This window comes from Phocoena sinus, chromosome 1, assembly GCF_008692025.1.
Source record: "Phocoena sinus isolate mPhoSin1 chromosome 1, mPhoSin1.pri, whole genome shotgun sequence".
Classification (NCBI taxonomy): domain Eukaryota; kingdom Metazoa; phylum Chordata; class Mammalia; order Artiodactyla; family Phocoenidae; genus Phocoena; species Phocoena sinus.
In genome coordinates, this window is record NC_045763.1 from 34,627,032 (window position 1) to 34,650,912 (window position 23,881).

At 35.4% G+C, this 23,881-nt stretch overlaps 1 protein-coding gene across 2 annotated transcripts in view; it reads right to left on the reverse strand.

Moving 5' to 3' along the window:
- The window catches only part of FOXJ3 (forkhead box J3), a 136,583-nt gene that overhangs the window by 40,110 nt on the left and 72,592 nt on the right, over positions 1 to 23,881 (reverse strand). For both annotated transcript variants that reach the window (XM_032632952.1, XM_032632959.1), the window contains exon 5: positions 12,052 to 12,135. In XM_032632952.1, the coding sequence (XP_032488843.1) occupies positions 12,052 to 12,135 (84 nt within the window). The remainder of the gene's footprint in view (positions 1 to 12,051; positions 12,136 to 23,881) is intronic.

The window sequence follows — 23,881 nt, forward strand, 5'->3', positions numbered from 1 at the left end:
AGAATCAAATTGAAATTGGAACCACTGCCCACAGACGGTGAGAGAGAACTTACAGTTTGAGTCTAACATGGTTAACTGCCAGCTAAAATAAAAATACTAATATTCTACAGAAGATTATAACAGAACCCAGAGTCTCTATAACATTCATAATGTCCAGGATACAATCCAAAATTACCTGATATATAAGTAATAGAAAAATGAAACCCATTCTCAAGAGAAAAGATAATCTACAGAAGCCCACCACAAGAAGACTAAGATGTTGGAACTACGAGAAAAGGATTTTAAAGTAGCTATTATAATTATGCTCAGTGATATAAAGGAGGAAAAATCTGAATGAAAATAACAATAATAGAAATATCAGTGGAGAAATACAAAAAAATATAAAAAGAACAAAATTTACCAATGAAAAATATAATATCTGAATTTTAAAAGTCAATGGATGGACTTAATATCAGAATGGAGATTAAAGAGGAAAGAATCAGTGAACTCAAAGGCAGATCAACAGAAATAATCCAATCTAAAAAGCAAAAAGACTGATTCTTTTTAAAAAAGAGAAAAAAAAAAGAAAAAGCCTCAGAAAGCTATGGGACAATCTCAAAAGGCCTAACATGTATATATGAGTTCCAGAAGGACAGAAAAGAGAGAAAACAGCAGGAAAAAATATGGAAGAAATGATGACTGAACACTTCGGAAATTTACCGAAAGACAAATTTACAGACCCAAGAAGCTCAGTAAACCTCCATCAGGATAAATTAAAAGAAAAATCACACTTGGATATATCATAACTGAACTGTTGAAAAATAAAGGTAGAAAGCAGGCAGAGAATAATGGCATATCACATAAAGAAAAAACACTGATTGGAAAATGTCTGAATTTCTCATAAAAATAATGGAGGTCATTAGTGAATATCGTTGAAATACTGAAAGGAAAAAAAATACCTAGGCTGTATATCTAACAAAAATATTATTTAGGAAGGCACATTTTCAGAAAAGGAAAACTAAGAGAATTTGTTGCCAGGAGATCTACAACATAAGAAAGTTCATTAGGCTAAAGGGAAATTATAGCAGAGGGAAACTTGGACCTTGAGGAATGAAAGCACCAGAAATGGTAAATATCTATGTAAATTTAAAAGACCACTGTTTTCTCTTAGGTTTTAAAAATCACGTATCTTTATTTAAGGCAAAACTTATAACACTGTCTTCTAAGATTATCAGTATACACAGAGGTAATACTATGGGGGAAGGTGAGGAAAGGGACAAAGGAGACATATATGATTGGAAGATCGCTACATTTTATATGTACAATATTAACTCTGAATAGACTGCAGAAGGTTAGGAATATATACTGAAATCCCAATATATAAATATAAAAAGAGGTATACCTAAAAAGCCAGTAGATAAGAATACAAAAATATATCCAAACAATCTAAAAGGCAAGAAAGGTGGAAAAAAGGAACTAAAAATACAGAGTGTTACCAGAAAAACTGGGTTCGCCTCTTGGTGGGTGTAGAGCTAAAAGACACAACCAAGGCAAAGAGTGGGAGAAGGAAGGATTTATTACTTGCAGCAAGTAAGGGGATCTTTCCCAAAGCAGTGTCTCTGCCAACAGCAAAAGTGAAGCAAGTTTTAAGCTAAGGGTACATGCATATTCATGAAGGGGATGGGGGGGTGGGGCCAGAGAGTCCAACCTTTACTTGACTGAAGTCACTTGACTGAAGGGTCAGAAAAGGTCAACATCATCCTCCCTTAGGTTCCAGTTGATCTGGTACTTGAGCGCCTGCCAGAGGGGTTTAAATTCTGCAAAAACAGCCCAAGAAAGCACTCGGGCTAGCCTTTGAAACAGAACTGGGAATGTTACAACTGATTTATTATCTTTGCTATTGTCACTTATGACTGGTAACAGTTTGTTCTTTTGTTCTCTTAAAGATAATTATTACTGAGACCTGTTCAAGAGCAAGCATTATGGCCAGGCTTAGATCACAAAATGGCTTAGGCCAAAAATGCTTTTTCTTATGTCAAGAAAGCCATGTCTGGTTCTCTTTCTCTGGGGACCCCCTACCTGCTTATGAGATATCAAACAGAAAACAATATCATTAATTACATTAATAACAATATCGATAATTATGTTAGGTAGCTAGTCAGACAGGAGGGGGTCCCGCCCCACCCTGGATGGTTCATCTTTCCCTGCCCCACCTGGACACTGGTGACTGGAGCACACCCAGAGTCCTCCCTCTTGTGGTCAAGGACCACCACTAGGTTTCCAGCCATATCAGGACCAAGCAAGATAAAACCACCAGCACAGGTTGGCGCAGGCACACCAAGACCTAAAAGGTGACTCAAGGTAACATAGGGTTCATTATGCTTTATAGATAATAAATTAGCATTACAGTTTTTGCATCCCCGCCCCCCACTGTGGGTTTCACTTGGGTGCTTATGAGTAAGCACCTGCGCGCTAGGAGAAAAGTGATGTAACCTAAAGCTGTCAGTCAAATGATGCAAGACACAGGGAGGAAACACCACTCTAAAAAACCCAACCCTACCCCATCATGAGGCTGCTTCTCATTTCCAGACAGCCCGCTTTCATCCTTTCTCAGGAGTGTACTTTCGCTCTACTTAACAACACTCTTGCTACTTAAAACTGTTCTATGCCTTCTTGACTAAATTCTTTCCCTCAAGAAGGGCAAGAACTGAGGAAATCACCCATTTTGCCGGTGACAACTGCATTAATGTTGATGGTCTAAACACTCCAATAAAAAGGCAGAGATTGTCAAAAAGATGTTAAAAAAGCAAGACTAAGCTAAATGCAGCCTACGAGAGTCACAACTTCAAATGAGACTAATAACAGAGCTTCAAGATATATGAAGCAAAAACTAACAAAAATCAGTAAAGAAAAAGAACACGAATTAGTAAATGCCTTGATCTAACTGATATTAGAGAACACTATATTGAACAACTGTAGAACACATATTCTTTTCAAGTGCACACAGACATTCACCAAGATACAGCACATGCTGAGTCCCAGCACAAGTCCCAATAAGTATGTACAGACTGAAATGAAAAAACAATTATATTATAAAACAGTAAGATACCTAGGAAAACCCAATATTTGGAATATTTGGAAAAAGTAATTCATGGGTCAGAGAAGACTCAAAAGAGAATTTTTTTAATATTTTGAATTAAATGATAATGAAAATGCCAAATACCAAAATTTGTGAGATGCAGTTAAAGCAGTGCTTAGAGGTAAACCTACAGCTTTGAATTCTTATATTACAAAAGAGGAAAGGTCTCAAATCAATTATTTAAGCTGGAAACTGAAGAAGCTAGAAATATTAATAAGAAAAACTGGTAACTAGAAAGAAGTAAATGATAAAGATAAAAGTAGAAATAAAACAGAAAACCAGCAACAGAAAAAATTTTTTAAAGACAAAACCTAGTTCTTTGAAAAGACAAACAAAATCAACAAACCTTTAGCTATACCAAATGAAGGAAAAAAGAGAAAACAAATCATCAATATCAAAAATGAAAGAGGATTTATTACTACAGATTCTATAAATATTAGAAGAGAATATTATGATCCACTTTACACCAATAAATTCAACAACTTAGATGAAAGGGACAAATTTCTTAAGCATACAATTTACCAAAACTGGAATAAAAAGAGAAAATTTGAACAGTCCCATAACAAATAAATATCAAAAACCTTCCCACATAAAAACAACTTCAGGTCCAGATGGTTTCACTGATGAATTTTCTCAAACATTCAAGGACGATATACCAAACTACAGAAACATGTTCAGAAAAGAGAAGGAAAATGGCCCAACCAATATTATGAGACCAGTACAACCCTAACATCAAAACCTGACAGATACTACTGCAGATGAAAAATATCACCAGCCATATCAGTAAACAAAGGATGTTGAGGCCATCAAGCCATCAGCCACCCTCAAATGTGCACCTTGAGGTGAATCTGGAGAAAAACAGGACACTAGCCCGAGATAGTTAAGGTGCACATCAAAGGAATGATTTCAATGAGCCCAGACTCTTGCATCTTCCCATATACAGAAAAGCACTAAATTCATTAACTTGAGATGTCAAGTTTTCTTTAATTAACAGTAATCTTTTGATGTCCCAACTACCTGGTTTTTGTTGCAAAAACTATATATCCTGGCTCCTCCCTTACCTCCTCAGAGCAGTCCCTCTAAGCTATCTGAGAAGCTGCCTCCAGGGCTTAAGCCCTCATCAAGTCCACCAAATAAAATATAATTCTCAACTTTAACGTTGTGCATTTTTTTTCAGCCGACATTACAAAGAAAGAAAATTATAAATCCATGTCCTTCATGAACACAGATGCAAAAACACTTAAGATATTAAGAAAATGAATCCAGCAATACATTAAAGGGATAATATAGCATGACTCAGTAAGGGTTTATCCAAGGAATACAAGGTTTAACATTCCAAATGCAATCAATGTTATTCAACATGCAAACAGAATAAAGAAAAGGCATATAACCAATTCGATGGTACAGAAAAAGCAGTTAACGAATTCTACACCCATTCATGAATAAAACTCTCACCAAACTGGGCTTACTAGAGAACTTCCTCAACGTGATAAATGGCATCTACAAAAGCCCTACAGCTTATGTCACACTTAGTGGTGAAAGACTGAGCAGTTTCTTCCTAAGAATGGAAATAAGGCTGGAGGCCCACTTTCACCACTTCTAGTCAACACTGTACTAGACTCTGATCACTGCAATAAGGTTCTAGGAAGGGACAGGGGAGGAGAAAGGAAAGGCACAGGAAAAGTGTCTATTTGCAGATGACATAATTGTTTATATAGAAAATCCCAAGGCAACTTTAAAAAATACTAGAACTAACAAGATTGTAGTATACAAGGTTAATATACAAAAATTAAATACATCTTTATTACTAGTAGCAAGCAACTGGATTTTAAAATATATAGCATCCAAATCCAAAATATTCAGGATTAAATTTAACTGGAAACATCCAAGTCCTCTACACTGAAAACTAAAAAACATTCCTGAGAGAAATTAAAGACATAATTAATAGAAAGATACAACACTTCCATGGCTTGAAATAATATTGTTAAGATGTCAATTCTCCCCAGATCAGGTTGCCTGGGGATAAGAATGGAGGGAGGCACATGTTACAAAGGGGCATGAGGAAACTTTTGGGTATGACAGAAATGTTCATAGTGTCAACTACTAATAACTTCACATGTCAAAAATCCTCAAACTGTAAACTTTAAATATTCAATTAATTGTACATAAACTATCTCTCAATGGTACTGTAAAAAACAGAGAACTAAATCTCTGATCAAAATAACCCCTTATGAAACACTTTCTGGTCTACAACTCTGTGTAACATTTCTCCTGCTTTAAAAAGAAATTCTATTTCTACATATCTCCTGGAGGCAACATGTAGTGCCTCCCACCTAATGTACACTCAGTATGCTTGCCCAATTGAAATAAATGTTTTTTTCCATTCTAAGAATAAGTATGTAGACTGCATTCCTTCCTCTGCTCACTTATACCTTTAACTGAACCCTCCCTCATTCACACTCAGTCTCAGAGAAGGAAGACGCACAGTGGGGGATCACTCAAACAACAAAGCCATTCTATGTAACAATGTGGGATCTTAGTTCCCTGACCAGCAATGAACTGTGCCCCCCCCTGCAGTGGAAGCGCTGAGTCTTAACCACTGGACCCAGGGAAGTCCCCCATCATTTGCTATTTCCCATGCCAAAAACTTACACTTCTGTATCAAATTCTAAGTCTCACTCCTCTTCCTATAGGCCTTTCCAGGGCAGCATTATCTACTGATATTTTGAGTCACTTTAGTTACCACTGTTTGATCTAACATGTTGATTAATTACTCAGTAATGTGCTCTGTCATTTATAATAATATTTATGACAATTATATATATATGAAGATTAAATGTGGGGGAGTCTCTCAAAATCAAGGACCATTAACCAAAACCAGACAAAGACACTACAAAAAGAGAAAATTACAGGCCAATATCTCTGATGAATATAGATGCAAAAATACTCAACAAAATATTAGCAAACTGAATTCAACAACATATAAAAACACACACACAAAAGCATTTGACAAAATTCAAATCCACTCATGATAAAATCTCTCTTCAAAGCTGGTATAGAGAGAAAATATCTCAGCATAAAAAGGTCATGCATGACAAACTCAAAGCCAACGTCGTACTCAATAGTGAAAAGCTGAAAGCCTTTCCTCTAAAATCAGGAACAAGAAAAGAATGCCTACTCTTGCCACTTCTATTACACACAGTACTGAAGTCCTAGCCACAGCAAGCAAACAAGAAAAAGCAAACAAAAAAACCAAGGCACCCAAACTGGAAGGGAATAAGTAGAACTGTCACTACTTGCAGATAACATCATACTATACATAGAAAATCCTAAAGTCTCCAGCAAAAAAACTATTAGAATAAATGAATTCAGTTGTAAGATACAAGATTAATATACAGAAATCTATTGCTCTTCTATACACTAACAATGACTCTCAGAAAGAGAACGCAAGAAAACAACCCCATTTAAAATTGCATCAAAAAGAATAAAACACCTAGGAATACACTTAACCAAGGAAGTGAAATACCTATACTCTGAAAACTGTAAAACATTGATGAAGGTTTGAAGATGATACAAAGAAATGGAAAGATATGCTGTGTTCCTGGATTGGAAGAACTAATATTGGTAAAATGGTCACACTACAAAGCAACCTACAGATTTAATGCAATTCTTATCAAATATCCACGACATTTTTCTTAGAAGTAGAACAACTAATCCTAAAATTTATATGGAACCACAAAAGACCTTGAATTGCCAAAGCAATCTTGAGAAAAAAAACAAAGCTCAAGAATCATACTCTCTGGCTTCAAACTATACTACAAAGCTAGAGTAATCAGAACAGCATGGTACTGAGACAAAAACAGACACATAGATCAATGGAGCAGAACACAGAGCCCAGAAATAAATCCATACACTATGGTCAATTAATCTATAACAAAGGAGACAAGAATATACAATAGAGAAAAGAGTCTCTTCAATAAATGATGCCAGGAAAATGGACAGCTACATGTAAAAAGTATGAAATTAGAACATTTCCTCACATCATATGCAAAAATAAACTCAAAATGGATTAAAGACCTAAATGTAAAATCAAAAACCATAAAACTCCTAGAAAAGACCACAGGCAAAACATTCTTTGAGATAAATCATAGCAATATTATTTGGGATCTGTCTCCTAAGGCCAAAAATTAAAAAAATAAACAGGATCCATCAACAAAACAAAAAGACCACCTACTATATGGGAGAAAAAAGTTGTAAATGATATGACCAATAAGGGGTTAATACCCAAAATATATAAACGAGCTTATACAACTCAACATCAAAAAAACAAACAACCCAATTAAAAAATGGTCAAAAGACCTGAATAGACACTTTTCCAAAGATATACAGATGGCCAACAAGCACATGAAAAAATGCTCAACATCACTAATCAGAGAAATACAAATCAAAACCACAATGAGATATCACTGCACACCTGTCAAAATAACTATCATCAGAAAGTCTACAAATAAATGTTGGCAAGGATGTGGGAAAAAAAGGAACCCTAGAATGCTGCTGGTGAGATTGTAAATTGGTGCAGTCACTATAGAAAACAGTATGGAGTTCCTCAAAAAACTAAAACAGAGAACTACCATATGATCCAGCAATTCCACTCCTGGGTATACATCTGAAGAAAACAAAAACACTAATTTGAAAAGATATATGCACCCCAATGTTCATAGCAGCATTATTTACAATAGTCAAGATATGGAAGCAAACTAATTGTCCCTCAATAGATGAATGGATAAAGAAGTGGGAGATATACATATAAAATACTCCATTATACATGTATACATATATATATGCATACAGGTATTATGTATAATGGAATATTACTCAGCCATAAAAAAGAATGAGGGGGCTTCCCTGGTGGTGCAGTGGTTGAGAGTCCACCTGCCGATGCAGGGGACACAGGTTCATGCCCCGGTCCGGGAAGATACCACATGCCGCGGAGCGGCTGGGCCCGTGAACCATGGCCAATGAGCCTGCGCGTCCGGAGCCTGTGCTCCGCAACGGGAGAGGCCACAACAGTGAGAGGCCCGCGTACTGCAAAAATAAAATAAAAAAAAGAATGAGGGACTTCTGTGGTGGTGCAGTGGTTAAGAATCCACCTGCCAATGCAGGGGACACAGGTTCGAGCCCTGGTCCGGGAAGACCGCACATGTTGCGGAGCAACTAAGCCCATGCACCACAACTACTGAGCCTCTGCTCTAGAGCCTGCAAGCCACAACTACTGAGCCCGCATGCCAAACTACTGAAGCCCGCGTGCCTAGAGCCAGTGCTCCACAACAAAGAGAAGCCACTGCAATGAGAAGCCTGCGCACCGCAACTAAGAGTAGCCCCCGCTCGCTGCAACTAGACAAAGCCCGCGCGCAGCAACGAAGACCCAACGCAGCCAAAATAAATAAATTTTAAAAATAAATAAATTTATAAAAAATAATAATAATGATGAAATTCTGCCATTTGCAACAATGTGAATAAACCCATAGGGTATTATGCTTAGTGAAAAAGGTCAAATATTCTATGTCATCACTTACATGTTGAATCTAAAGAATAAAATGAATGTATACAACAAAACAGAAATAGACTCACAGATACAGAGAAAAAGCTAGTGGTTACCAGTGAGGGGAGGGAAGTGGGGAGGGGCAAGATAGGGGTATGGGATTAAGAGATAGAAACTACTATGTATAAAGTAAATAAGCAACGAGGATATATTGTACAGCACAGGGGAATATAGCCATTACTTTGTAGTAACTTTAAATGGAGTATAATCTATGAAAATACTAAATCATTATGTCATACACCTGAAACTAATATAATAGTACATATCAACTATACTTCAATTTAAAAAAATTTTAAATAACATTGAAGAAAAAAATTAGTATTCAAATCCAAAAATAAATAAAAGCCCATTATCTCACAATAAGATATGCATATATAAAAAGAAATCTAACTCAGTCTTGTCATCTTCAGCACAGCAAATACTAGTGGCAGTATAACACAGCTGTAAACAGCATAGACTCTGAAGGCAGACTACCTGAGTTCATAATCCTGGCCTTGGTACTTATTGTCCTTTGTACCCTTGGATAACAACATCCGTGCCTATCGGTTTCATCATTTGGAGTTACTATAAAAATTACATGAGTTAATATACATAAAATTCTTTAAGAAAAAATCTAGCACATAAACTCAATTATCATTATTATTATTATGCTGTTATCTTAGTTCAGGTTGCTGTAACAGAATACCATAAACTGGGTGGCTTATTAACAAAAGAAATTTGTTTTTCACAGTTCTGGAGGCTGGAAGTCCAAGATCATGGTGCCAGCACGGTCAGGTTCTGGTAAAAGCCTTCTTGCAGGTATCTTCATTGCTATTCTCACATGCTAGAAAACAGCTAGCCAGCTCTCTGGCTATTCTTATAAGGGCACTGATCCCATTTACGAGAGCTTCATATTCCTGATCCAATTACCTACCAAAGGCCACACCTTCCAAATACCATCACACTGGGATGAGGGTTTCAACATAAGAATTTGGGGGAAACACAAACATTCAGTCCACAGCAGCTCTTAAGATTTTTATCTTTTCCTTTAAAATAGCTGAGAATACTGAAGCTCAAAAAATCTAACAACTTGCCAGAAGTCACAGAAGAAGTAAATTGTAAAGCCAGAAGAAAAACACAGGACTCCTAGTCAAGGAGCCCACTCATCTTCACCATGCTAAACTTTATCAATAATTCTTTTTAGGTCTTCAGGTCTACTTTATGATAAATAAAGAAAACATGGTAACAAGATGAAAGAAATCAGAAAAAGGAAAATGAAAGGCATTTACATTATTCAAGGATTAAGAAAAAGAAAGGATTACCACAAGGCCAAGAGAGAACAAGGGTTTGTGTTCATGTAAATGGAGGGCACAGGAAGGCAGTCCAGACAACTGCATTAAGAATACTAGACTGGAGATAACAATCAGGCTTTAATTTTCATTTAAGACATAAAGATACTGTTACTTGCATTTTTAAAAATTGCTTCTCTTTACATGAAAAGCTCTTCTCTCTTCAAAAATGTGTGAAATACTTTGATGTTTCACATGTAACTCTGATATTTACACATGGACAAAGAAGTAACATTTCAAAAATTTAATAAGGAAATTTTAGGGACGTCAACATATTTACCATCTGCATTTTTAAATCCTTTGAAGTTTCAACTTACGGGTCATGTTTCGTTTTTGACAAAACTTTTAAATGTTTAAAAATCGTACTATTTGACCATCTTAGGCATTTCCTTAGATAACCCAATGGTTACTTAAATACAAACTCTGTCCTAATAAAAATACTAACCCCCCAAAGCCTCTAAAAAAATAGACATATCAGTTTATCAGGACACCAAATTATGTTTTGTAAGAAGAGTATCTTTCAGAGTGTTTGTTAAACAATATCTGTCTCCCTGTTTAGACATACTCTGATTACAGCTGTTCTCTTTCTATAGGTTTCTCTCCTACAGTAGCAACCAACACATAGCTCAAGCCAAAATAAATATCAATATACTAACTGAAAGGCTCTGGTACTAGATATATTATGGAACTACACTACAAAGGCAAATTGTTGAAGATTTTACATGCTTTAAACTTAAAAGATAAAAAGATAAACAGCAGGAAATAAATACAGAAAATATATGTCCAAAATGTACATTCAAGAACATACATAAAACATAATTCTGTAATCAGAATTCTATATTTCTATATAGACTTCCATTATAAAACTGACAATATGGTCTTCAGGAAAAAAAGAGGGCTCTCAGAAATAAAGAAGTATTGCTCTAAGAACTATGAAACAAAGCAACAGAAAAAAAGTCAGGCTTAATATCCAAAAGGAATGCCCAGTTGTCAACCCAACTAAGAATTCAAATTTCCAAAAATAATTCAAGTTCCAGGAACTTCAGAAGAAGAGAGCAAATGGTAGAGAAGACCACAATTCCTCAGCCCTTCAAGATATACATCCTTGCTAATGCTCTGGGTTAAACAATGTGGATTCTCCTCTTCCTTTAAAATCTGGCAATAGATGCTAAACATTTTATACTCCACTTTTTCACACAATTAAAGTCCATGTGCTCAATATGTTTTAAAAAGCAAAAGATGGAGGGCAGTAAGTGAGATTCATTCCCTCTCAAATTTTTACATACGTATCTCAGCCTTAAAACTCTATTAACAGAAGACTATGCCACCAATACTAAACTTTTATCTTTTTAAATTTTGGTTTGTATAAAACCAAAAAGTGTTCTGACCTAAGAGTTCACTTCTAATTCTGCAGAGCTTAGTAACTGGAGTAACTGAATTCCCTCTGCTGGCACCATAAATCTGCCTGACTAAATCCCACTGCTGCTATACCTCATGGCTCACCCAATCCCAACTTAAACTCAGCTTGAGGTCCTTAGAGACTCTGTGTACAAAATAATTATTACATGGTTGGAAGCAGGAAAAAACATTTTGAGGATAATCAGGAAAATTCAATATAATCAGAACGATTATCTTCAGTGAAAGGGAACGGTTTTGTTATATAAAACCAGTCCTCAGTGGTGTAGACACAGAGTAAAGAGTACCAATTAAAACTCAAGAGACCTGGATTCTCCCTCAGTTAAACAACAGCTGTGCCCTAATTACAAAACAAACAAACAAACAAAACCCCTTTTACTTAATTCCTAAACTGCCCACCTCACTCAAGAGTTGTTGAGATCAAATAATAAGTCTGAAAGTGCTTTGAAAAAATAGAAAATGCTATCCAAATAAAATATTACCTTCATTACAGTTATACTTACTGTATTACTGGAAATGAACTTTTAAGATCTATATTTCTGACATAATAACCCCATCACACTAAATATGTGATAAAGAGCTTTTACCCGTTCTACAGATCGTGCTCTCTTCTTTGGCCGAGTAGGCAGCGCATCTTCCTTCGGATTGGTGTCTATTGCCCAATAGGACCCCTAAAGGTAAAGAAATAAATTATATTAACAGTATTTTACAGGAACTCTGTAACATTAAAATGGACTTTCACAATCCTCTGCTTCAAAAGCAAACATTCTGCAGTTACAACAATGGAAAAGTAGCATGAGAAGAAATACTAGTTTTGAATGGAGAAAAGTAAAGCTTATACAAGAAAAAAAAGTCCATTTATAACTATGTTATTAAAGAGAGGAAAAAATCACAATCTGAAGAAGCCAAGTCCAAGAAATCTGCCACAGCCAAATTAAAAAGGGAAATGATCAACCGAACACATTTAAAACATATATATATATATATACTAATTCTTAATTGAACATATAAGATAATTACAACAGCATATGACATTCAAGTCTAACAGAATTTTGTTTTATATGTAGTTTCTGCACCCTGGGACCTCACAAAACTAAACAGGTAAGTGAAACAATTTATAAAAACAACTTTCTTGACCACGTTTTAAAACAATAAGTGCAATGGTCTGTACATAAATCTTTTATTGCTTATTCTATCACAGTTAATTTTAACTATTTATCTTCTCTTACGTTTTGATACAAGTTCTCAGACCACTCTTTCGAAAATACATACTGAGGACCTACTGTGTTCCAGGCACTCAGAAATTGTGACTCCCTTGAAAAATAACTTGAAAAGCATAGATCATATAGTTTGCACATATACAAATGAGACCAAAGCTCAGAAAAATAAAAGTGGTCTGTTCAACCAAGGATTTGAGAGTCAGGACCAGAATCATGTTCTTTGCCTCTATCATTTCATTAATCTTCCTAAGCTGGTTTTTCAGGCAATATTTGACAACAAGGGGAAATACAGCTTTCACCTATCAATTTTCACACTTTGTGCCCAACATGAATTATCTCCTTAAATATATCATGTTCTTTCATGCATCTGTGCCTGTCCTACATACTTATCTCCTTGCCTATAATATCCACCTTACCACTGACAAACTCATACTCTACCTCCAAAACTTAGCTCAGATGTTATCTAAAGGAATCCTTCTCTGATCCTCCTACAATACTCAAGAATTCATTTCTCTCTCCCTCTGCAAGATCTCTATACCATTTATACATTTAGATGATTGTCTGCACTTAACATTACAATTTTATTTACAGGTCTGTATCCCTTCTAGGCTACAAGTTTCTTAAGTGTAGAAACTCATTCCTATATCCACAGTGCACGATAGAATCAGACACAGAGCAAGTACTCAATAAACATGTGTTAAAATGGCGGGGGTGGGGTGGGGGTGGGGGAAGATGTTCAACAAATTGTGCCAAGAATGTCAGAGTACAGGGTATAATGCCAGGCCTCCCCAAGTCCTAATCTAGGCAGTATATGAACTCAGCACTCACTTCACACACAGCCATACTGGGGCATTCTTCCATGTTATCTTTTCTGCATTTCAGCTAATGAGCCTACCGGACCTGATGTAAACTTGCCAAGAACCATGTAAAATGTTAAGCACTAATTATGAGTATGAGTACGGTTATGAGTATGGTTCAGGCTAGCAAGTTGCAAAATAAACAAAGCAGGAAAATGTGCTACACTCAGTTGTTGCTGAAGTTGAAACTGAAGCAGGAAGAAAAATACCCAAACTCACTGGACAACAGTTTAAAAACCACTGTTTATGGAAATGATGAATTTCAGTATTTAGTTTGCTTTGCATGGTTGTGTATATTTGTATTAATCTGGGAAACCACTCACTGTCCAAACATTTCACTGATTTGTTATTAAACATTTTAATAAAACTACAAAAACAAATATGTATCTGTCCTTCCACACAAAATATAATTGGCTGTAGCTTATCACAAATAGATCAACAAAAGAGAAGAAAATCGTTCATAAGCCTAACCCATCCATTATGTACTTACAAAACCCTGAATGCCCATATATCTGAACAAAACTGTATTTCGAAAAGATACATACACCCCTATGTTAATAGCAGCACTATTCACAATAGCCAAGACAGAGAAACCACCTAAATGTCCACTGACAGATGAATGGATAAAGAAGATGTGTTATATATATACAATGGAATATTACTCAGCCATAAAAAAAGAATGAAATAATGCCATTTGCAGCTACATGGATAGACCTAGAGATTATCATACTAAGTTAAGTCAGAAAGACAAACACCATATGATATCACTGTTACGTGGAATCTAAAATGTGACACAAATGAACTTAACTACAAAACAGAAACAGACTCATATAGAGAACAGATTTGTGGTTGCCAAGGTGGAAGTAGGGCAGGGGAGGATTGGAATAGGAGTTTGGGACTAGCAGATGCAAACTATTATATATAAGATAGATAAACAACAAGGTCCTATCATATAACACTAGGGAACTATATTCAATATCCTGTAATAAACCATAATAGAAAAGAACACATATGTATAACTGAATCACTTTGCTGTACACCGGAAACTAACATAACACTATAAATCAACTATACTTAAAAAAAAAAACAAAAAAAAAACCCCTGAATGCTCAAATGCAAAAGCAATTGAAATGATTCACAAAAGAAATTGTAAAATCTTCCACCTAGTGGCTCTTGCTAACCTATTATCCGAGTTTCATCTGTGAACTCAATGGTTTGGATTAAATGACTTAAAACTTCCCTTCACAAATCAAAACTGCAAGGTAACATTTGATACCCATTAGGACATCTATGATCCATAAAACAGAAAATAACAAGTGCTGGCAGGGATGTGGAGAAACTGGAACCTTTGTGCATGGCTAGTGGGAATATAAAGTGGTACAGCTACTGTGGAAAATGGTATGGCAGTTGCTCAAAAACTTAAAACATAAAATTACCGTATGATGTATCAATTTCACTTTAAGGTATATACCCAAGAATCAAAAGCAGGGACTTGAACAGATATTTGTACTCTCATGTTCATAGCAAGTTATTCACAATAGCTGAAATGTGAAAGCAACCCAAGTGTCAATCGATGGATGAACATATAAATAAAATATGGTACACACATACAATGGAATATTATTCACTCTTTAAAAGGAAGGAAATTCTGACACATGTATGCTATAACATGAGTAAACCCTGAAGACATGCTTAGTTAAACAAGTCAGTCACAAAAAGGAAAATACTTTGTAATTCTACTTACATGAGGTACCTTAGACAGTCAAAATTATAAAGACAGAAAGTAGAATGGTGTTTGCCAGGAGCTGGGGGGAGGGAGGATGGCGAACTATTGTTTAATGGGTACAGAGTTTCAGTTTGGGAAGATGAACAACTTCTGGAGATGGATGGTGGTGATGGTTGCACAACAGTATTAATGGACTTAATGCCACTGAACTATACACTTAACAACAATGATTACAACAGGGAGATGAACTCAATGCTTTGTGATGACCTAGAGGATGGGATAGGGAGGGTGGGAGGGAGGCTCAAGAGGGAGGGGATATGGGGATATATGTATACATACAGCTGATTCACTTTGTTGTACAGCAGAAACTAACACAACATTATAAATAAAGCAATTATACTCCAATAAAGATGTGGGAAAAAAAAGTTAATCAGAAAAAAAAATGATTACAATGGTAAATTTTATGTTATATATATTTTACCACACACACAAAAAATCCCTTTCAGCTACCTTTTCTCTTCCATATTAAACAATATTTCTCGCAGAAACTGAACTGCTTAAATACAGCCAATCAACAAACACACATTCCTTCCCAGAGTAGGGCCTACTCCTCTAGGCTTATGTGGAGCAAGTAAGAAACAAGAGTTTTCTGTTTTCTGGTTTTATTTTTTCAAGTCAACTTTACTTAAGTATATTTTTAAAAAAATAAAGTGCACCCATTTTAAGCATACAGTTAAAGGCGTTTTGACAAATGTATACATGCACGCAACTAACACCAAAATCAAGATAAAGAACATTTCCATCACCCTAAAAAGCTCCTTTGTGTGGTGACTCAACAAGCAACCCCTCTTCCTTTGCCCCCACATGTCCATCCCATACAACTACTCATCTGCTTCCTATTATTATAGTTTTGCATTTTATAAAATTTCATATAAATAAACCGAAACCGTCACACTATTTTCTACTATTAGCAATGTAAGAATCGAGTTGCTCCACGTCTTTGCCAATACTTGGTATTTTAAGCCTTTTCAATTACAGCCATCCTAGCGGATGTATAGTTGTACCTCAGTGATTTTTGTGTGCATTTCCATAATAATGTTGATACGCATCTTTGCAAGTGCTTATTGGCATCCATGTATTATTATCCTTTGTGAAGCAGTTATTCATAAATTTTGCTGCATGTTTTATTTGGTTTATAAGATTTTTTGTTTTTTGTGTTACAAGAATTTTTTTAATACTTTTTAAATAGCAAGTCCTTTGTCAGAGATAGATACATAGTTAAGTTTCTGTGTAAATGTGAGGTAAGGATCAATACAAATTTTTCTTTCACCAAGGTATACACTATTTCTTGAAAAGACTATGTCCTTTCCCCATTGAATTACACTGGCATCTCTATCAAAAATCAGATGAATATATATGTGAGTCTACTTCTGAACTCTAGTCTGTTCCATTGATCTACATGTCTACCCTTGTGCTAATACCATTTTGTCTTGATTATTGTAGCTATATAGAAAGTCTTGAAATCAAGCACTGTAAGTCCTACAACCTTGGTTTTTTTCAAAATTGTTTTGCCTGGTCTAGGTCCTTCGCATTTCCACATGACTATGAGAAACAGCTTGTCAATTTCTTAAAAAAAAAAAAGAGAAAGAAAGAAAGAAAAAGAAGTCTGCTAGGACTTTTAAACTCTACAAATCAATTTGGGGAAGACTGACATCTAACAATATGTCCTCTTTTCCACAAACATGCTATATCTCTCCATTTACTTAGGTCTTGTTTTATTTCTCTTGGTAATGTTTTACAGTTTTCAGTAAACATGTCTGCATATATTTCGTTAAAACATATCCCTAAAGTATTTCATTATTTTGGATGTTATTGTAAATGAAATAGTTTTATTTTCCAACCATTAGTTGGTAGCATAAAAAAATTATACTGACCTTGTATCTTGTGACTTTGCTAAACTCACTTATTAGTTCTAGTGGCTATTCCATAGACTCCTTAGGATTTTCGACATATGCAGTAAAGTTGTTTGCAAACAAAGAAAATTTTACTTATTCTTTTTCAACCTGGATGTCTTCTATTTTTTTCTTGCCTTATTCCATTGGCTTGGACCTCTAACAGAAGGTTGAATAACAGTGAATGCAAGCATTCTTGTTTGTTCTCAACCTCAGAGGAAAAGCATTCAGTGTCTCACCATTAAATATGATATAAACTTGGTTTTTTATAGATGCCTTTAATCAAATAAAGGAAATTCCTTTTTATTCCTAGTGTGCTGAATGAGTGTCAAATTTTGTCAAACTTTTCTACACTTGAGATAACATGATTTTTCAGTTTTCTTCTACTCACATGGTGAGTTAAATCAATAGGTCTTTAAATTTTAACCTGCATTGCACTGCTGGGACAAATCCCTCCTGGTCATGATGTATTCTCCTTTTCATGTATCAATAAATTTAATTTGCTAATATTGTGTTAAAGATTACTGGGTCTATGTTCAAAGATTATTGGGTCTATGTTCACAAAGATATTGTTCTGTACTTTTCTTATTATTTCTTTGCCATCATAGTGATGGTGACCTCATGAAATAAACTGAAAACTGTTCCTTCATCCACTTTTTTGTGGGGGACGGGGGGTGGTGGTAAGAGTTTCTTAAATATTTTGGCTTCTTGTTTAGCTTCTTGTTTCATTGCTTTTTTGTCCATTTTCTGTTTTATTGATTTCCCTTTATTATTTCCTTTTTTCTACTTACTTTGGACTCACCTTGCTCTTATTTTTCTAACTTCTTAAGATACATGCTTAAGTAATTGAGTTTGGACCCTTCTTATTTTTCAACTAAAAGCATTTAAATTTTGATATTTTCTGCTCTCATCACTCAGCTCAAAATATTTTCTAATAACCCTTATGATTTCTTCTTTGACCCAGAGGTACTTTAAAACTATATAAATTTCTAAACTTTTGAGATTTTCTAAGCATCTTTTTGGTTTTTATTCCTAATTTAATTCTGCTAGTCAGAAAACATACGTCTGTAAAATTTCATCATTTAGAAGGGATTAATATCAACTTAACAGCTCATACAACTCAATATCAAAAAAAAAACCCTGATTAAAAAATGGGCAGAAGACCTGAATATTTTTCCAAAGACATACAGATGTCCAATAGGCACATGAAAAGATGCTCAACTTCACTAATCATCAGGGAAATGCAAATCAAAACCACAAGATATCACTTCACACCTGTCAGAATGGCTATCATCAGAAAGACCACAAATAACAAATGCTGGAGAGAATGTGGAAAAAAGGAAACTCCTGTACACTGTTGGTGGGATTGTAAATTGGTGCAGCCACTGTGGAAAACAGTATGGAGGTTCCCCAAAAAAGCTAAAAGTAGAACTACCATGTGATCCAGCAATTCCACTCCTGGGTATATATGTACTAAAAAAAGTGAAAACATAGGGCTTCCCCGGTGGCACAGTGGTTGAGAGTCTGCCTGCCGATACAGGGGACACGGGTTTGTGCCCTGGTCCAGGAAGATCCCACATGCTGTGGAGCGGCTGGGCCCGTGAGCCATGGCCACTAAGCCTGTGCCTCCGGAGCCTGTGCTCCGCAACGGGAGAGGCCACAGCAGTGAGAGGCCTGCGTACCACAAAAAAAAAAAAAAAAAAAAAAAAGGAAACATTAATTCAAAAGATACATGCACCCCAATGTTCATAGCAGCATTATTTACAATGGCCAAGATATGGAAGCAACCTAAGTGCCCATCAACATAGAAATGGATAAAGAAGAGGTGGCACACATACACAATGGAATACTACTCTGCCATAAAAAAAGAATGGAAGTTTGCCATTTGCAACAACATGGATAGACTTGGAGGGTTATTATGCTTAGTGAAATAAAACAGAGAAAGACATATACTGTATTTTATCACTTATATGTGGAATCTAAAAAAATAAAACAAACTATTAAAAAAAGAAACAAACTCACAGATATAGAAAACAAACTAATGGTTACCAGTGGGGAGAGGGAAGTGGGGACGAGCAAGACAGGGGTAGGGGTTTAAGAGGTTGGAACTACTATGTATAAAATAAATAAGCTACAAGGATATATTATACAGCACAGGGAACATAGCCAATATTTTATAACAACTGTAAATGGAGTACCTGAAACTTATATAATATACCACATCAACTACACAATTAAAAGTTTGTGCATTTGTTGATTTCTCTTTTTAGTTCTGTAGTTTTTGTCTGGTTTTTTTGAAGCTCTACTTTTGGGCACATACATTTATAATTCTTAGATGTTCCTGGTCAATTGATCTTTTCTTCTGCTGTATGCAATATTCTGTTAAGGCCATTCAGTGAACTATTCATTTAGTTATTGCATTTTTTCAGCTCTACAATTCATTCATTCATTATTAGGATATGTTTTATTTTAATTCTTTCAACATATTTATAATGGCTGTTTTGAAATTCGTGTCTGCTAAATCCACTATCTAGGCCACCTGTTCCACCTGATTCAGGAGCTAACTCCAACTCTTATCTAAGCCATACTGACATCAATCTCTTTCACTTCCTTCACTTCAAGGCAAGCTCCCCATAAACGTTTCTCTAAGTAATATACAATGCTGAATTCCAACAAAAATACAACAGGCATACCTCAGAGATACCACAGGTTCGGCTGCAGACCACTGCAATAAAATGAATATCACAATAAAGCAAGTCATGAATTTTTTAGTTTCCCAGTTCATATAAAAGTTATGTTTACACTATACTGTAGTCTATTAAGTGTGCAATATCATTATGTCTAAAAAAACAATGTATGTACCTTAATTTAAAAATACTTCATTGCTAAAAAATACTAACCATCATCTGAGCCATCAACTAGTCATAATCTTTTTGCTGGTGGAGGGTCCTGCCCCAATGTTGATGGCTGCTGACTAATCAGGGTAGTAGTTGCTGGTAGCTGTGGCAATTTAATAAAATAAGACAATAATGAAGTTTGCCACATCAATTGATTCTTCCTTTCATGAACAATTTCTCTGTAGCATGCAATGCTGTTTGATAGGATTTTACCCACAGAATTTCTTTCAATAGTGTAATCAATCCTCTCAAACCCTGTTGCTGTTTTCTCAACTAAGTTTATGTAATATTCTAAATCCTTTGCTGTTGTTTCAACCATCTTCACCTTCACCAGGAGTAGATTCCATCTCAAGAAACCATTTTCTTTGCTCACCCCTAAGAAGCTACTCCTCAACCATTAAAGTTTTGTCAAGAGTTTGCAGCAGTTCAGTCCCATCTTCAGGCTCCACTTTTAATTCTAGTTCTCTTGCTGTTCCCACTCCACATCTGCAGTTACCTCCTCCACTGAAGTCTAGAACCCCTCAAAGCCATCCATGAGGGTTGGAATCAACTTCCAAACTCCTGTTAATGTTGATGTTTGACCTCTTCCAGTGAATTCATGAGTGTTCCTAAAAGCATATGGAATGCTGAATCCTTTCCAGAACACTTTTAATTTCCTTTGCCCAGATCCATCAGAGGAATCACTATGGCAGCTATATCTTTATGAAATATATTTCTTAAATAGTAACGTTTAAAAGTCAAAATTGTTTGTTGATCCATGGGCTGCACAATGGATGTTGTGTTATTAGCAGGCATGAAAACAACATTAATCTCATTGTACATCTCCACCAGAGCTCTTGGGTGACCAGGTACAATTTCAATGAGCAGTAATAGTTTGAAAGGAATCTTTTTTTCTGAGCAGTAAGTCTCAACAGTAGGCTTAACATATTCAGTAAACCATGTTGTTAGCAGATGTACCTTGGTGGTCAGAATGGTAAATGAGCACTGGCTTCAACTTAAATCCACCAGTTACATTAGCTCCTAACAAGAGAGTCAGCCTGTCCTTTGAAGCTTTGCAGCCAGGCAGTACTTCTCTTTAGCTATGGAAGTCCTAGATGGCACCTTCTTCCAATAGAAGGCTGTTTTATCTACACTGAAAATCTATTGTTTACTGTCACCATCATAATGAATTATCTTAGCCAGAACTTCTACATAACTTGCTGCAGCTTCTGCATCAGCACTTGCTGCTTCACCTTGCACTTTGATGTTACAGAGACAGCTTTGTTCCTTAAACCTCACGAACCAATCTCTGCTAGCTTCAAACTTTTCTTCTGCAGCTTCCTCACGACATTCAGCCTTCATATAACTGTAGAGAGTTAGGGCCTTGCTCTGGATTATGCTTTGGCTTAGGGGAATGTTGTAGCTGGTTTGATCTTCTATCCATACCACTAAAGCTTTCTCCATATCAGTAATTTCGCTTTCTTATCATTTGTATGTTCAGTGGAGTAGGACTTTTAACTTCCTTCAAGAACTTTTCCTTTGCATTCACAACTTGGCTAAATGTTCAGCACAAGAGGCCTAGCTTTTGGTCTATCTCAGTTTTCTACATGCCTTCTTCACTAAGCTTAATCATTTTCAGCTTCTGATGTAAAGTGAGATGTGCAACTCTTCCTTTCACTTGAATACTTGGGGGCCACTGTAGGGTTATCAGCTGGCCTAACTTCAATATTGGTGTGTCTCAGGGAATAGGGAGGCCCAAGGAGAGGGAGAGAGAAATGCAGGCAAGTCCAGTAAGTGTAACAGTCAGAATACAAACAACATTTATCAATTAAATTTGCAGTCTTATGTGGGCATGGTTCATGGTACCCCAAAACAAGAGTAACATCAAAGATCGCTGATCACAAATCACCATCACAATTATAACAATAATGAAAAAGCTTGAAATATTGCAAGAATTATCGAAATGTGACCCAGAGACGTGAAGTGAGCAAATGCTGTTGGAAAAATGGTGCCCAAAAGACTTGCTTAACACAGGGTTGCCACAAACCTTCAATTTATTAAAAATGCAATATCTGCAAAGCACAATAAAATGATGTATGCCTATACAATACTTAAAAGGTCATGTGATATCCTGAAGAGAACATCTATTAACCCATAGACCTGGATTCAAATCCCAGATCCGGTTCGATAACCTCGGACAAGTTACAAAACCTTTGATCCACTTTCCTCATATCTCTTTCATAGAGTAATTATGACAATCAGCCCTAAGTGTACATCAGGAAAACTAGTCATCAGCATTTATTTACTACCTGTGTCCAACAGACACTTCTTGTTTATAGTTAAGTCACTTTGCAAATAATTTACAGAATAAATAATAAAAGGATTGTGGAAAAAACCTTGTATGAGATATTTTAGTAGGAATTTAAACATAGCAAACCCCCCCAAAAAATAAACATAGCAAACCCAAACTTTCTATATTTTATATATATAATACATATTTAAAACAGTCAATTTTTCTGGTTTTGAAGGTATGTATATCAAATGGTCAGTATCTTTTGAATGTAAGTGCTTAAACTGTCGTGTACGAAACTAAAACATCTATCTTGTAAATACTGATTCCAGATTTCCAATCTCTAAAATGTTCTAGTTTATTACTTGTGGGGTTTTTTTCCTTATATTTTGCTATCAAAAGGCAATGCTGATTCCAGATTAGAAATATATATTTAATAGATTCTAGCATATTATTACTTCTTGTTCTTCTTCTACTTTTCAAAATGCAATACATTTGTAATTTTTGATGGCTCAGAATTTTGCTGAAGGATGGCCATCTCTGCTCCATAACTGCAAAAAACATTTTCATATTTGGTTTATAAATCCCAAATAGAATGATGAATCCAATTAATGTTTTCATTTCTGTATCAGTTATTTCCTTGTAAGCACTTCTGTTTACACATCAGACTTCAGGATCTGTCCACTTATGAACCACATCAAGTGAATTTTGGTGCACAAACATCATAAAAGATGAAAAATACTGTAACATGACTTCCTAGGGAAAAATGGGATGATTCAGATTCTAGTCACAAAGTACTGCATGATGAACACCTTCTTGTTGAATGACTAAATGGGTGAGAATAGCAGGTATCTTTTTGTTCTTAGAAATATATCACTAACTCAGTATTTCTTGGGTTTGGGAAAACTAATCTATAATATCATCCACTCAATTTCACCATCATAATTAGAGTGTTGCTGTCTGTATTTATCTTCTGATTCTACTGATAACAGTAAACAATTTTCCTCTGTCAATTTTCATCTCTTTGTCATTATGAGCAGAAAAAAAATACCTAAACTCTCAACTATGTTCAATGAAAACTAAAGGGGAAAAAAACAAAAAAAGACTAGACTTAAATGGCATCTACAGACTTTTATTACACCTTCTTGAAGGATGCTATACTTTGGGCAACACAATAAGAAAACTGAAGGATAATAGTGATAATTTCATTACTTCATTGTCCCTCTAGGTCATTCAATCATTCTGCTATATTCTTGTTATTTTAGTGGTTGGGCATGATGGAGAAAAACTGATGGGTAATGATGAAATAATTCTTAAGATGATGATAAATTTTCTAGTTGTGCTTTGGAAGACTTCTTATAAAGAATAAAAGTCATAAAGTAAAAATCTTAACAAATTAGAACCACTCAAAATACATACTCAAAAACGAAATTGGGTCCAACAGACCCTGATGATATACTATGGGTTAAATAAAATATATATGAAATATTCCCTCC